This window comes from Lagenorhynchus albirostris, chromosome 7 (assembly GCF_949774975.1).
Source record: "Lagenorhynchus albirostris chromosome 7, mLagAlb1.1, whole genome shotgun sequence".
NCBI classification, from domain to species: Eukaryota; Metazoa; Chordata; class Mammalia; order Artiodactyla; family Delphinidae; genus Lagenorhynchus; species Lagenorhynchus albirostris.
In genome coordinates this window covers 80,115,801-80,131,747 of record NC_083101.1, presented here as the reverse complement: position 1 = coordinate 80,131,747, position 15,947 = coordinate 80,115,801, and the positions used below count along the sequence as shown (strand labels likewise).

Genomic DNA, 15,947 nt, shown 5'->3' with positions numbered 1-15,947 from the left:
GCATGTGCTAGACTTATGGTAGGATCTGGGGAGACCAGGCAAAGAGGAGAGGACTGGACTGAGAGCCATGAAGTATATTTTCTTTTTTAATGAAGTAGTGCCTTGGTGTAACAAGTAAACAAAAATGGGGGGGAAAAATGAATTTTCTGCTTTTCCCAGGTCACCCATGTTTATCAGTCCACGACTTCATTTTGCACAAAGCTAAAAATTGTGTTGTTTAAAAGTGGAAATGAGCTTCCCTTACTCCGCGCCTAGTTTTTTTTCTTTTAGCCCCCATGGCCATCTCCAGTACAAAAGGCAGGGGGAGCCCCTGGGTAAGAGGCGGAGGTGGGAGAAGGGCTGTCTAGCTCCTGGACACCATGGCAACTGCCCAACACTTTTCACTCCAGGAGGAGAGGTGGTGGAGGGTGCCCCCGGTTGGGTGTGGCTGTGCAGCAGGGGAACGCAACAGGCATCCTGGGCCCTTGCCCCCCATGGTTCTTAAGACAGCTGCTCTGTTGCTGCAGCCCACCTATTTAACTGATACTCCTCTAGCACTTAAAACCCAAAATACATGGCATTAAAGTTAACTCTGTGAGTTGTCCCATCCCCCACTGAGCTGCTGAATGGCTCTGGAAAACACTGAATGACCTGGTATTCCACACCAAAAAAAAATTTTTCTTTTAAATACAAGTCTCAGGTACAACTCAGTGTGTTCTCCACTAGTTATTTTTTAGCTTGTATTACTACCATTAATAACATTTATTAAGCCCTTCCTTACTATGTAAGCAGTGTTATTTAATTTTCAGAACTGCTTTATGAGCTCTAGCCTATTCTGAGTCCTATCACATGAAACAGATTTCAAGATTCCATACCTTGCTCCTGGAGCGCAACTGACTGAGGTGGGATTCTAAAACTCAATTTCTTGACTCTTTGAAAGAGTTTTTCCACATTCTGTTAAGACTTACCAAAACCCTACAAAGGCAGACATGAGTAGAAAGAGCACCGAATTACAAGAATCTGGATTCCAGTCTTTGCTGTCATTTCTTTTACGTGGGCCAAGTCACCTGGTAACTTGTTTGAATGGCAGCTCTCTCAGGTCCTACCCTAGGCCTACAGAATCCAAGTCCAGTGGGGCTCAGCAAGCATGCTCAGATTTGAGAACCAGTAAGTAGACTAGAGGTCATTTTCATCAACTGTAAGGTAGGTGTTTCAATTCTTGTTCTGTTAGTCTCAGAAGGTTGCTGCGATAACCAAATTAAGTGATAAAGGCACAAGACTTCAGAAACCCTTGAAAGAGCATCTTTACTGCTATAACTTGCTACCATTTTTCATTCACTGTGCTTTTAGAGCCTATGCTTCATTTTCCCATAGTACTTCAAAAGAGAGGAAATTACCATAGTGTCTATCTAAGATGGGAAGCAGCCTTGGTCTGAAACAAACTTGCCGTAGTTAAGGGCTGCCATTGTTTGACCCTCCACACCAATTCTAACAATGGCGTTACTGTTCTGGTGATTAATATAACTGTCCCCATGGTGCTGGTGTAGAGCCTTGGCTATATGTAACCATCCTTTTGCTTATGCTACACTCAGTTCAACAACACCAAAATACCCAGAGGGTGAGACTCAAATCATGTTTTAAAGCTTCCGAGGTAACTTCAGTTGTAGCCAAGGTTGAGAGGCAGTACTATATGGAGAAAAAATGTGATGCTAATTTCACAAGGGAAGATCTGCCACCGTGTTCCACTAGGACCCTCATGGACATAATCAGCTTCTATTTTTATTCCCTCCAAGTATGAACAGACAGGGGAGGCATCACAAAGAAAGCATTAGTGCTGGGGCGATGGAACTACACACTTCCACGGATGCACTTGTATTTTTGTGATGACCTTGGCCATAGTTCTAACAAGAATTTTTTTTTTAATACAGAATACAAACTTGTCAGTTTCTGCCTCTCCAGGTTGTAACTATTTTCATCTTCTATCTTAAGGATTTTTTTTTTTTTTTTACTGTGGTGAAACAAAAGTAAAGCTTACTCTCAACCATTTAAGTATACAATTCAGTAGCATTAATTATATTAATTCTTGTGCAACCATCACTTTCAAAACTTTCATCACCCCAAACAGAAACAATTAAGCACGCACTAACTTACCGTTCCTCTTCCTCCCAGCCCTTGGTAATCTGTGCCTCTATGAATTTGCCTAAATATTTCATATAAATGAAGTCCTTTTCTGTCATACATACATATAACACATTTTGTTTATCCATCTGTTAAGACACATGGCTTGTTTCCTCTTCTGGTATTGTGAATAATGATACCATAAACATTGGCACACAATGTTCCTGAGTCAAGGAATGGAACTACTGGGTCATATGGTGAATTCCACGTTTGGCTTTTTGAGGAGCTGCTTACAGAAACTGCACCGTTTTACATTTTCACCAACAAGGTACAGGGTTCTAGTTTCTCCATATTCTCATTTCCATTTGGGATTAGATTTTGGACTACTAGGTGTGAAGTTTTGTATCTCACTGTGATTTTCATTTTATTTTCCTCATGACTAATAATATTGAAAACCTCATGTAAGGATTTTTGTAATTTTTAAAATGTCTGAAAGTATTTTTAAATGTGTTACAATATAAGTTTATTGTAGAATTTAGACTCTCAATATAAATCCAGTGAAAACTAAAATTTGTTGAACCATTATGTTTAGTATTTTGATTTGTTTTCCTTTCCTGGACACCTGCTTCACTATCCAAATATGACGGTAGCTGTCTGGCCACAAATTTAAAAAGAACCCAAGAATGATGTGGAGAGACTATCAATTAAAACTGTCACTATGACAAGAAACCTGAAGGTTTGGGAAATGATGCACTTTACACACCAAGTTTCAGTCTCTTCTTTTTAACTCAAGTGTTCTGAGGGGAACTTAAGCTGTGGGTTACTTCCAGGTTAGAAATGTTTTAAGCCTCCTGATTACAATGAGATACAGAATCTGAGCAGAATTAAACAGTAAGCTCTCACATTCTCACTTCAGCGTTTGCAAAGATTTTAAAGCCCCCTTCTTTTGCTCATTACTCACCCCTCAACTTTCAGTCCCCACCCTTGTTTAATATTAAACATTTAACTATGGTTAAATAGTATTTTTTGGTATTACTCACTTTAGTTAAATGAAAAATTATGTATCTTAATTAGTGAAAAGCCAATACTTCAACCTGGGAAAAAAAAGCCTGTGGTGACACACTGGACATGCTTTTGAATCAGTATATTAAGGAGACATTCATACATTTCAAGAATTGCTTAAATTCTGATATCCAGATTTAAGCTTGTGAACATATGACTTTAAACATACAATTAAAGCTATTCATAATTTGCTATTCTACTAACATTAAATTACAGTTACTTTGGAGCATAAGTTAAATGGTTTAAAGTAAGCCTGTAACATACCTGCAAAACACCTTCCTAACTCATACATGCAAAGTACTTCTCATCACTCTAACTTCTAAGTTACCCTGCTCCAGAAGTGACTACTCTAAACTAAGGCTTACTGTGGTCCAAAGAGAAGGAAGAAAAAAAAAAAGTAACCAGGACCAATAGCTAGATATATTAAAAAAAGATGGCACAGCAGAAGGGAATGCAATCCTACAAGCGCAAGCCCTCAAGAAGCAGCATGTTATATGATAAACCCCTTCTTTAGAAAGGTGTCATTTCTATCACTGATACCACAGGCTAAATTATATAGCATGCCATCTTCAAGTAACAGTTGAGGCAATAGAATAAATGCAGAGGCATCACAATGAATCCCACTTAATACCACTATACAGACCAACACTTCTCTACAAATTCGTCTGACTACCAGTTAAATACAATTTTAACTTCATAGCTTAACAATTAAGGGTCATACACTGAAGCCAATACATATACCTGGCATTTCAGTCTAAGCTATTCCATGTACATAGCTGAAATCAATTACAAAGTATGGCCTAACAACTGCTAGGGGAAATTTTTTAAAGTAGTTTTTACAAGTATTAAACTTATCTTGCACACTGAAGTCATCATACATACAGGGCAAAGTCAGAGCTTTTATATTCGAGTTTATTCTTCATTTAACTTTTAAAACACTACTATAATTGATTATTAAAACAAACAATAGCAAGTAGTGAGCATGTTATGATTATAGTCCTTCACTCAATCACTACTGCAAATAAAATGCCAGCAGTGAGTGTTATTCACTGGCCCCATTAGGAGGTCTGACACTGAACACCACCCCGAGGATGATGTTCATCATCCTCATATGCTTCTCCATTGTAATGGCGCCGTCTTTCCTGATTTGGATCAAAGTCCACTAGTTCTACCTGGTCCATTTCATCAGTCTCTTCCACTTCCTTCCTTTCAGGTAGGAGTTTTTCCAGCAAAGAGAGTTTATCCGGGGAGAGAAAGCCATTCTCAGGAAAGTTTACCTATAATAAGAAATTTCTACTTTAAGTTTAAATGACACTTCATCCTTAGCTCCTTAGACAAATACCATTGACCCATTTTCCCCAGGAAAAAAACATGAAACCACACAATCTTTTGGTAAATCTGCCAATCCCAGGTTAGAACACATGTTCTAAGAAGGCATATATCATCTACTATTCTGAACTAGAGTTCAAGGTAAGGTCTTAAAAAAAAGATCCTAATAAAACTACATTGTAATGATCACTTCTATTCAGCAAATACATTTTTTAATAGGAGAACCCATCCTAAAACACATTCTCATTCCTTCTAATGGATAATTTAAACAAAGCTATTGTTACTCAAAGACAGTCCCACCCAAAGATGTTTTTAATAAATGTTAAATTTGTGGGTCTGAGGCTACTCAAATTTAAGATTCAGGGAAATGGTTGGGTTACTTTAAGAACCAGAGCATTGCAGTATTTTGCCAAAAATCCACACCAGCTATCATGCTTCTGTTGAACTTTAAGATTCCAGTTATAGCCTTTCATTAGTAAATTACCCACCTGCCACCACCCCCCATCTTTAAATAGCCGATAATGATGCAAACAAACCAATACCAACTTGTTAACAAAAAATGTTCAACATAACAAGAGTAACATTAGATCTAGACAAGGGAGAATATAAATTTGGCTTCTGGCCATTCAGAAACTTAACTGCTACTGGATTTTAATAAACTAATCATTCTCAAACATTTCTACAGTACTGTATAGCTTACCTTAAATTCAATGATTAGGCGACCCTTTTCATATGGTCTACGATAAATTGGCATGCCTTCATTTAGCACACACTTGATATCTCCATGCTTGACAATCTGACCTAAAAACATTGAAGCCAAATTCCTTAAATACAATCACACTTTTACGAGGCAGCGAAAATAAAGAACAGAGCAATGTCCTAGCTCATTGATAGAGGTAAATTTATATGAAATGATGCTGATACCTTTCATTTATAGGTTTTCTAGGGGCTTACAAGTAGAGAGCCAAGAACGCATGATTTCAGCTCAAGGACAGACAAGTACTGAGCAACTTAAATGCCACTTTCCTCCGTGGTTGTACTAGCTACAAGCAGACAATGAAAACACTAGAATAGAAACAGATGCTTATCTAGTTACTGTACCTGGATGAGAAGTGATGACTATGGTTCGGTTGTCAAGAGTAGATATTGGCTTTTGGAAGCCACACAATGCCTCAACCAGCTGTATGTCCATACACATGAAAAGGTCTTCTCCTCGTCTGTACAATGTAAGTATGGCATATACTTAGACCTTCAAACCAGCAATGATTACAACTACCAAAGTAGGCAATTCTGTTCTCTTAAAAACAAATGGTATCTTTCAAAAGATGCCCTTTCTTCCCCATTCTTTTTTGTTTGTTTCCTTTGATAGGTACGAAGTGGATTTATTTAGAGAGAAACATACTCCAGAGTGTGGGCCATCTCAGAAGGTGAGGAAGGCCTCTTCCCCATTCTTAAGAGCTGAGAACTGGGTACAGCAAACATATGGAAACTGCCAGCACAGTTTCCTGGACAAGGCTTCAGAATCCCTCCACACACTCTAGGCAGTGGAACAAACCTCAGGCTGGGTCCTGGATAAGTTAGGGTCTATGAAATTAAATAAAAGGCATATGGCCAATTTCAAGGGGAAGTAATTTATTGATGTACATGAATTAAGTAATATAGTGCCTGGCACAGTATGAACACTATTTTTATGTTTAGTAACAACCCACTTCTTCCTCCTCATGCTTACTTTCTTTTCCAATTCATATTAATGACATCTTTTCATCAGGCAGAATACTCTCCAGAAATACTCTTGTTGAGGATTCACCTCAAATGATAGCATCAAAATTCTGAGCTCGATAGCATTTCCCATTATTCTTGAGACACTATTAATCTAAAACCTGTTCCTTGAGATGTCATTCCCAACAGACTTACTGGAACCCTACTCCAGTCTAATGTTTTAAAACTACCCATTGATACATTATTTAACACTGTTAACTTTCTTGTGCGTCACTATAAATTTATCATAAACACAAGACTATTTCCTAATAGACGTGAATTAATATATTACAGCTTCTTACACAGATGATTCTAGACTTTTATTTAAAATTAAAAGCAACCCAACTTACCATGAACTCAGGATTGAAGAAACTGGTGAAAGCTTTAGGGTACTTATTTCAAAACCAACTGCTTATAAAAAAAAAACTGGAGGCAAAGTTTTGTCTAGGGATGTTTCCCCTACTCTATCTATTTATACTTATATAACACATCTCCTAACTGAAGTATATCCTTCAAAATCCAAATTAGGCAACAATTTACCTACATTTAGACCAAAAAACCCAATGATTTTTGTCTTTTGCTTCTTCTAAGATTGAAACAATGATTAACAATCATTTATAGAAGACATACATAGTCTAACTTTTCTGCTATAGTTTTCTAGGTTATTTCTAAGAAATGTATTCTACAAGTAATGAAAAAGCTCACTTATATTTGAGGAAAAAAAAAACAAACCCAAATATGCAAGATGTCGGTTTGAGTATTTGATAAAAATTTTTACCGAGTAAAAACAGCATGGTCCTTCTGATCTAAAACGATGATAATATCTCCTGGTTCCAGTCCTGGTTCTTGGTCTCCTTCACCATGGAATGTTATCTTCTGGCCATCTTTCATGCCTAAAAACAAAAGGCTAATTTTATACTCTTAACATCTAAGTAAGGTCAGAATCTCTACTGAAACACAAATGCATGTTTGTGCATGAAAAAAATGTTCAAGTCTTTGCGGATGCTAAAGTTTTACAGAATTTACCAAAAACGCCCACATGCTTATTAGATCAGTCCAATTTCTTACTGAAGAAAGCTATCATAGTGGAGAACACAGATTCTAGAGGCAAACAAGTCAGGCTTCGAATCTCAGAGCTGCTATTTACTACTAGGCCAGATTACCCTAGGGAAGCAAATTGCATAACCTTCCTAAGCATCAACTTTCCCACAGCGACCTATGTCCTCCACCAGGGCTCTTGTGGGGGACTAAAGAAAAAGGTCTATGCTGGCACCAAATCAGTGACTGGCAAACTTTATAACCATAAATGTTTTTAACTATTTCATCACTTTAAAAAAAACTTAAGTCAAATCATTTCTATTAAGTCTAACAGAAGCATAAGTCAGATTTTCTTCCATTGTATTAGCAGTAATATAAAATCTAAAAATTTAAAAAATATGTAATATTTATATTGAATGATTTTAGTCGTTTTTTTTTTTTAAAGAGGATAATTATAGTTGGGTACTTTCAGACCATGTGGTTATCAGTGTCAAAAATAAAGAAGTTTTTCCAATAGGCAAATGCTTTAAAAAAATTATTATTTTTGGCTGCTTTGGGCCTTTGTTGCTATGCAGGCTTTCTCTAGTTGTGGCAAGCAGGGGCCACTCTTTGTTGCGGTGTGCAGGCTTCTCTTGTTGCGAAGCACGGGCTCTAGGGGCACAGGCTTCAGTAGTTGCAGCATGCAGGCTCAGTAGTTGTGGCTCGTGGGCTCTAGAGTGCAGGCTCAGCAGTTGTGGTGTATGGGCCTAGTTACTCCGCAGCAGGTGGTATCTTCCTGGACCAGGGTTTAAACCCGTGTCCCCTGCATTGGCAGGCGGATTCTTAAGCACTGCGCCACCAGGGAAGTCCATCCAACAGGCAAACGCTTCTTAAAGGCCAACACTTTTACTGAGATTTCTTCCCTCTGGCCCATACACCTTAGTTCAGTAAGGGCTTACTTAAGCCAACTAACACCTCTTTAAACAGAACTCATGTGTCTGCAGATGATTTCTCTACAGCAGTAGTGCCAGATTTCCTGAACCAATGATCACTGAGGTCACCCAACAAGAGCAACTTTGTCTCACTTTCTATTACGGAAAGTATTAAACTTACATAAAGTAGCCAACAGTACAAGAAGTCCCTATATATCCATCAATATAGATCCAGTAATTACCAGGTCATGACTACTATTTCATGTATTACACACCTCCATCCACATTCCCTGCATATATTTCAATTAAAATCCAGACATACCAATTAACCCAAATACTTCAATATATACCTCTAAAAAGAGAAGGACTTAAACCAAAATATCAGTATTACACATTGACAAAAGTAAACATTTTTTTAAAATTTATTTATTTTATTTATTTTTGGCCGCATTGGGTCTTTGTTGCTGTGCGCGGGCTTTCTCTAGTTGTGGCGCACGGGCCTCTCATTGCGTGGCTTCTCTTGTTGCGGAGCACGGGTTCAAGGCAATTGGGCTTCAGTAGTTGTGGCTTGAAGGCTGTAGAGCACAGTCTCAGTAGTCGTGGCACACGAGCTTAGCTGCTCCGTGGCATGTGGGATCTTCCGGGACCAGGGCTCAAACCTGTGCCCCCTGCATTGGCAGGCTGATTTTTAATCACTGTGCCACCAGGGAAGCCCAACAATCTGTCTTTAATCATTCACAAGGCAAAGTAACTATCTCACTACACTAGTGAAGCAATTAAACTCAGCTAAGTTTTGCTGGTTGTTCCATTAATGTTAAGAGTATGGGCAGGGACTTCCCTGGAGGTCCAGTGGTTAAAACCCCACGCTTACACTGCATGGGGCACGGGTTCAATCCCTGGTTGGGGAACTAAGATCCCATAGGCTGCAGTGTGGCCAAAAAAACGGACAAGTGCAGCATTCATAAATGGCTTCACTTACTACTAATGCCCTCCTGAGTACATACTGTTGGTAACAAGTGGGGAATCTTACCAGAAAGAAATTCAAACCCTACTCAACAGGGACCAATTAAGGGGAAAAAATGGAGGGAGGGGAGGTACCATGATTCACACGGGTGAATACTATTTCAGGAGCTTAAGTTAATGTAGATGTATATTTTCTAATAACAGTTTCATTTTAAAATAGCAAAGTCTGAAAGAGCCAACCATGCTGATTATTTCAGAGTAAGCAGCACCGTTTATTCTGGGGCTATACACATTTCTAAAATTTCTACAATGAGTTTGTACTGCTGTAATACATTTTAAAGCATTTTTAAATAAACTGAAAAAATTAAGGAACTGGCAAAATAAAGTAAATCCTAATAATATTTAAAGGAAATTTTAAGTTATAACCCAAGAGGCAGAAACTGACATGTTTACATAATCTGTAAAAACTATTAGAAAGTAACATTCATAGTCTAAGTTCTTACAAATAAGTTAATTAATCAAAATATACCTATTCCTTACTCCAAGAGTAGTTTTAAACAACTATAAAATGTAACGTTAATATAATTTGCAATAGCACTCAAGAATTGAAAATAGAAAGTGGCTCAGAACTCACCTTTGTCAATATGAACTTCTAGAATTTTCTTCTCTCGAACTATCTTCCTTCCATTGCAGCTTTTACATCTATCTTTAGGACTGATCCGCTCCCCATGGCCCTGGCACTCCATGCAGACAGACTGAATTTGCTGAACCATTCCAGGTCCTATCTGATGAATTCTTATTTGCATTCCAGTACCTCGGCAATTGGGACAGCACTCTACTGCTCCTTTCTTACCACCTCGGCCTAAATAGTTCAAAAAGAAATTATGTTTGAATTTAGTACTGGACATGGCGACGAACGTTTTAATGAGACAGTTCCTAAACACTCCACTTCATTAATATTTTCAAGGTCTGATGGAATGCTGCTGTAAGAATCTACAATTCAGCCTTTTTATTTGATAAAATATCGCCACAATCAGCTTATCTATAAACATATTGATTGCTATTTTCCCAAGGAGTCATTTCAGAATTCTGGATTTTAAACATGTGCTCCCAAAGCACAATTCATTCATTCACTCATTCATGGCTGAGTTGGGTCTTTGTTGCAGTGCGCGGGCTCCTCATTGCAGTGGCTTCTCTTGTTGCGGAGCACAGGCTCTAGGCGCGCGGGCTTCAGTAGTTGCAGCTCGTGGGCTCAGTAGTTGTGGCGCATGGGCTTAGTTGCTCCATGGCATGTGGGATCTTCCCGGACCAGGGCTCGAACCCATGTCCCCTGCATTGGCAGGTGGATTCTTAACCACTGTGCCACCAGGGAAGCCCCCAAAGCACAATTCTTAAAAGGCTACTTTAACTGTGAGATGAGAACATTTTAGAGTTTATTCTCTTTAGAAAATACCATATTTCCAACAAATAACTTGTATTTATTAGAAAAACACCTTAGAGATTCATAGCCAATAATTTGACAGCTGCTGATACCCCAAAAGAGGATACTGTCAAATCATATTACAGATTATGAAGCCACTGGAATGCCTCTGAAGTTCTAGAGCGGATAGGAAAGACTCATCTCTGAACAGTATTGAGAAAAACAGACACCAAATTAGATCAGTCCCACCTGCATTCAAAATAAATACATAAAAGTGCTGATAATTTGCTAGTATTTCTCTAGAAGGTGGATTCAGGTGGTTTTCGTACTTGCACTCTTCAGAATTAGGTAGTGCAATATGTCAGTTTTATATATCCACAACGGCTTCAGTTCCATTTTCAATTATATTATGAATGTTAAGACATACCTTCACATTTGTCACAAATCACATTCTTTTGCAGAGCTAGTTTTCTTGTTGCACCATTATATAAATCTTCTAAGGTTACTGTGAGTTGATGCACGACATTTTTACCTAGAACAAAACATTGCACATTAAAAATCTAAGATGCTGAATCTTGTGTTCTACACTATAAAAACGGTAAAGGATAATGAAAGATGAGCCCTACAAGGGTACACACATAATCCTCTAACTGTGGTGTAATTTCAAATAAGAAACATCCAGTGAGAGTTAAGCAATTTGTGTAAGGACGTAGTTACGGCCATCCTACATTTTACAGCAATCAAAAATGTTAACTGCAAAAATCACTTGAGAAAACTCATGTTATTTAAATAGACACATTTCACAGTAAATTAACCCAAACTGCTTTTCTGTCCTAATATATTCTTTGAATCGTTCACTTATTATATTGAGTAACATGACCAATTACATCATCCAAAAATTCTTCAGCACACTAAATTCCAAAAACTAATCAAGTTTGCCCAGGGAACCTGACATATTTATTCAGCACTAACTGTTTAAAGGCTAGATTTCCCGGGCTTCCCTGGTGACACAGTGGTTAAGAATCCGTCCACCAATGCAGGGGACACAGGTTCGAGCCCTGGTCCAGGAAGATCCCACATGCCGTGGAGTGACTAAGCCCGTGGGCCACAACTACTGAGCCTGCGCTCTAGAGCCCGTGAGCCACAACTACTGAGCCCGCACACAACAAGAGAAGCCACCACAATGAGAAGGCCGCACACCACAACGATGAGTAGCCCTCGCTCACTGCAACTAGAGAAAGCCTGCACGCACAGCAACAAAGATCCAACGCAGCCTCCCCCCCAAAAAAGGCTAGATTTCTCATCCTTTACCATAGTGCTGTCCAACAGAACTTTCTACAGTGATGGAGATGTTTTGTATGTTGTGCTAGCCAACACAACAGCCAGCAGTCACACATGGCTATCGAGCATAAAATTATGGCTACTGCAGACTAAGTAACTAAATTTTTATTTTTCTTTGCAGTAATCTAAATTTGATGTGGCCAGTGGCTACAAAAGAGTGACCTATTTCATCTAGCTAGGAATGGGAAGTGGAAGGTGGAGATCATCTAAGAACAGAGGTTACAGAAATGTAGTCACCTGCCGATAGGTAGTAAGTTCCTAGCTAGTGATTCTCCCAGGACTTTATCTACCATGAAATACTGCCTTACGCTTAAGTGAAAGAAGCTCTTGAACTTCCTATCTGCGGAACATGTCTAATGAACATTTTTAGTTACCAATCAAGTGTGAAGCGCCCTCAACTATAACCTGTTTCTAGATCCACTTTTCTGTTCTGCATCACTAATACTGTTCCATGTAATTGGTTCTGGAACGCTGAAAACTGCCCTTCTTACTTTAGCCTTATAGAGTTTACAGTATAGGGAAGAAATAAAGCTTCTAAAATTTAAGCAAATATTTTCCAATATCACACTAAAAAAATGATCTAAGCATTGATCTAAGCCACACAGTAGAGTTTGCCAACCAACTGACCTTGACTGAAAATTGTTTTAAGGTAAATTTCTTAAAAATAAATAAAATTGATCTAAGCCACATAGTAGAGTTTGCCAACCAACTGACCTTGACTGAAAATTGTTTTAAGGTAAATTTCTTAAAAATAAATAAAATACACCCCCCCTCCTTTTAAGAAAATCTGAATAAACAATTTCCAGTCCTTCTGAATCCAAAAAAGCTCAAAGAAAATTTAGTGGTTTGCCCATTCCTTCTAGAATGGGCTTTACCCATTAGTCCTTGTTTATATGAACTACACTGGGAACAAAGTAAGATAAACTCTGACCAGAACACTGTACTTCTACGAGCAGTATTTCCACAGCCCAGAAAACCACATTTCTATTAAATGTTAAGGGCACATATTTTGATATAATAAAACTGAAACAAGATTAAACAGATAGCATGCTATTTGGAGGCAATGAACCTGTGTTCCAATCAAGACTCTGATGCATAGCAATATATGACCTTGACAAAAATTTACCATTCTGAACCGTAATTCACTTTCGCCTGTGTAAGGCCACTGTACCTCCCATTGAGGCTGAGGGGTGGGGGTGTGCACATTGAGAATAAAATAAAATCTGTGAAAAGGGTTTTGAAAATTATGCTCCTATACTTCATTCCTTTAATGCTTGATAACATCACAGAAATCCTATGTACCCCAAGAGCTTTAGAAGCACTCACTTGTTAGCACTCGATTGGCTTAGCTATTTTTAGTCTCATCAAATCTCATTCTTAAACTCTTACCATGAATCAGTTTACAACATTATGCTAACAAGTAAACAAGCATCTAGTAGGTGAATTCTCAAGAATTTACTTTGACCAACGGCTAATTTTAATTTGCCACATGTGAACTGTCATTCTTACCTCTCCTTTCTCTCTGCATCCTGCCTCCTCCTCCAAAAAACATATCGAAGATGTCCATGGGGGAGCCAAAACCGCCACCTGCTCCACCTTCTTTAATTGCCTGCTCTCCTCCTTTGTCATATAATTCCCTTTTCTTTGCATCAGAGAGCACTTCATAAGCTTGAGAAATCTGTTTAAACTGTTTCAGAAAAGGGGGGATAAATTTCACTCAAAAAACTCAACTGTTACAAAGCACAGCCACTACATTAGACATACTCAATTTCATGTTGTAATGGAAATACCGTACACCTGGCAAGAACTATTCAGCTATGTTATGAGTGTACTACTTGCCTTCTCTCCTTCATTTGGATTCTTATCAGGGTGGTACTTCAAGGCCAGTTTCCTGTAAGCCTTTTTCAATTCTTCTTGGGTGGCATTGGGTTTGACCCCCAAAACATCATAATAAGTGGTTTCTTTCACCATTTCCTACAGTCTAAAATAAGAAAGTTCAATTTTAGCCGACTTTCAACTGGTAGTTTTAATTAATAAAATTTAGGCATAGAAATCTGTTCTCTGAGAAACCTGATTGTAAGAACACCACCTTCCCTAAATTTCACAGAGAAGGTAACAATTCCTTTGGTAATTTACCTATCAATTCTAAGACTAAATATAAGTTAATAATTATCAGGGGATAATTCAAAAGCCTCCTATAGCAGCTGGTTCCCACTCTCCCACCTGAAAGCTCCCATAATAACGCGACTATTGTCTGGATTTTTCCTGTTTCCCTTCCCAACCAGCGACAGAGGGCAGTAAAGAAGAGGAGCACTAAGAGGTTCAATCCACTACCATTATTCTTAGTAAATCTGATAAATCATACACTTCCTAGAAAAGACATCTGGGCACAAGGCGGGGAGGCAGTGTTTTATGAAACTAAGAACACCAGCTCCAAAAAGCAAGCTCCCCTCCCCCTCAATCCTGAGGCTGTTTCTCAGTCACAGGACGTACAGCTCCTCTGCTTCAACCGCCGAACCTCTTTCGCCCCCACAAGCCAGCGTAGTTTACACGCTGTTAGGTTTTGCCCTGCACTCAATGCCGACCGTTAGGGGTTTCTTCCTTTCCCCTCCCACCCAGGATGAAAGGGGTGGGAGAAGCCCAGCACCCAACAAAGCGAAGGAGGAGAGACCCGAGAAGCGAACGCCGCAGCCTCCGCCCGGCTCCTCCCGCAGCCCCTCGCCCCCCTAGCTCCTTCTGCGCGTGCGCAAAGGGTCGCCCCCCCACCCCCACCCCCAGCCCGCCCGCCAGCGAGCGCGGACGGAGGAAAAGACTGAGGCAGCAGGTCCTCGGAGAACCCTGGCTAGATAGATAGGGCATGGAGAAAGCTCCAGGAAGGGTCTCGGGCCCACTCGCTGCGCGCCGGCGAGGGTTGCCGGGGTACCCCCACCAGCTCTCCAGAAGGAGAATCGTGGGTACAGGAATCGACAACCCTCCCGCCCACGCGGAGCCAACCGCCTCACGACCGCGGCTCCATCTGGCTTCCCGGCGCAGCCAACAGTGCCGGCCTTGGGACGAGGTGAAGCCCGAAGGCTGAAGCTCACCGGTGAGAGGGCCGATGCCGGTATGGGGGAGCGGGAAGGAGCGCGTTGCCGTGCGCAGCTCGGGCAGCCGCCGCTCCTCCGCCTTTTCACCGAGCGTTCTGGAAAGTTCCGCCTGGAGCGCCGCAGCCGTTGTCTTTTGTAGCCGAGCGCAGGCGCGTCACCCACCGGAAGTTCCGCCCTTCCCGCCGCTGCCACCGCCCGCGGTTGCCTGGGCAACGGCGCGGGGGCGCTCGGGCTGGGAGGGGCTGTGCGCAATCCTGGGTCTGGCGTTTGTGGAACTTTGTGGAGCCCTATCCTCCACCCAGCGAGTGCGAGAGTGCAGAAGTCTCGAGCGGGAACTGGGATTACCTAAGAGCGCTGCGATTTTGGGTCGGCAAGGGATTCCCAAATCTGTGGGGCCGCCGCCGCTTCCGGGAGCGCGGAAGACTCGAGAACTGGGCCCGGGCAGGGCCTGTGCGCTGAACAGGAACCTCTCAGAACAAAGCTTTTTGCCGCACCTCTTCCCCCGTCGGCGCCTGGTTCACCTCTTTTGGTGTCTCTAACCGGCTTAGTTTTTTAGACTTGAGATTCTGGGAAGCCGCCGAGTGCGAAATGCTGAGCAAGACGGGCCTGGGCCTCAGAGCAATCACCCATGCGGTCCAAGGCCTCGCAATTCACCAAACCGCGAAGTTGGAAGAGCTCTTAGTGCAAGTCCAGACCCGTATACACACGTTATTTGCTTTGGGCCTTGCCATACGTCGGGCTCAGGCGGTGCTCAATGGGGAAACGTTTGCATTACCGTGGTGCAAACCGTGGGCCAGTAGTCTCTCTGGCCAGGCGTTCACCGGGTTTGGCTAGCGGGGGACACAGTAACACCAAGAGTGGCTAACTGGCAAATAGTTTTAATTATTTGACCTAACGTTTAAGTCCTACTAGTCTGTGGATCTGGATCTAGAGTCTGCAGAA

The 15,947-nt window shown here is 40.7% G+C and overlaps 1 protein-coding gene and 1 long non-coding RNA gene across 2 annotated transcripts; one reads left to right on the top strand and one right to left on the bottom strand.

Moving 5' to 3' along the window:
- Positions 1–3,378: 3,378 nt before the first annotated feature.
- LOC132523713 (uncharacterized) lies at positions 3,379–6,109 on the top strand. Its single transcript, XR_009541619.1, has 2 exons — positions 3,379–5,714; positions 5,858–6,109. It is a non-coding gene; the product is annotated as an uncharacterized LOC132523713 (long non-coding RNA).
- Positions 4,054–15,261, bottom strand: DNAJA1 (DnaJ heat shock protein family (Hsp40) member A1). Its single transcript, XM_060155204.1, has 9 exons — positions 15,003–15,261; positions 13,759–13,900; positions 13,429–13,606; positions 11,006–11,110; positions 9,793–10,020; positions 7,025–7,139; positions 5,590–5,705; positions 5,189–5,289; positions 4,054–4,436 (listed from the first exon to the last, which is right to left on the bottom strand). Exons 2-9 carry the CDS (start codon positions 13,888–13,890, stop codon positions 4,218–4,220), a joined length of 1,194 nt encoding a protein of 397 aa, XP_060011187.1. The 5' UTR covers positions 13,891–13,900; positions 15,003–15,261; the 3' UTR covers positions 4,054–4,217.
- Positions 15,262–15,947: the final 686 nt, after the last annotated feature.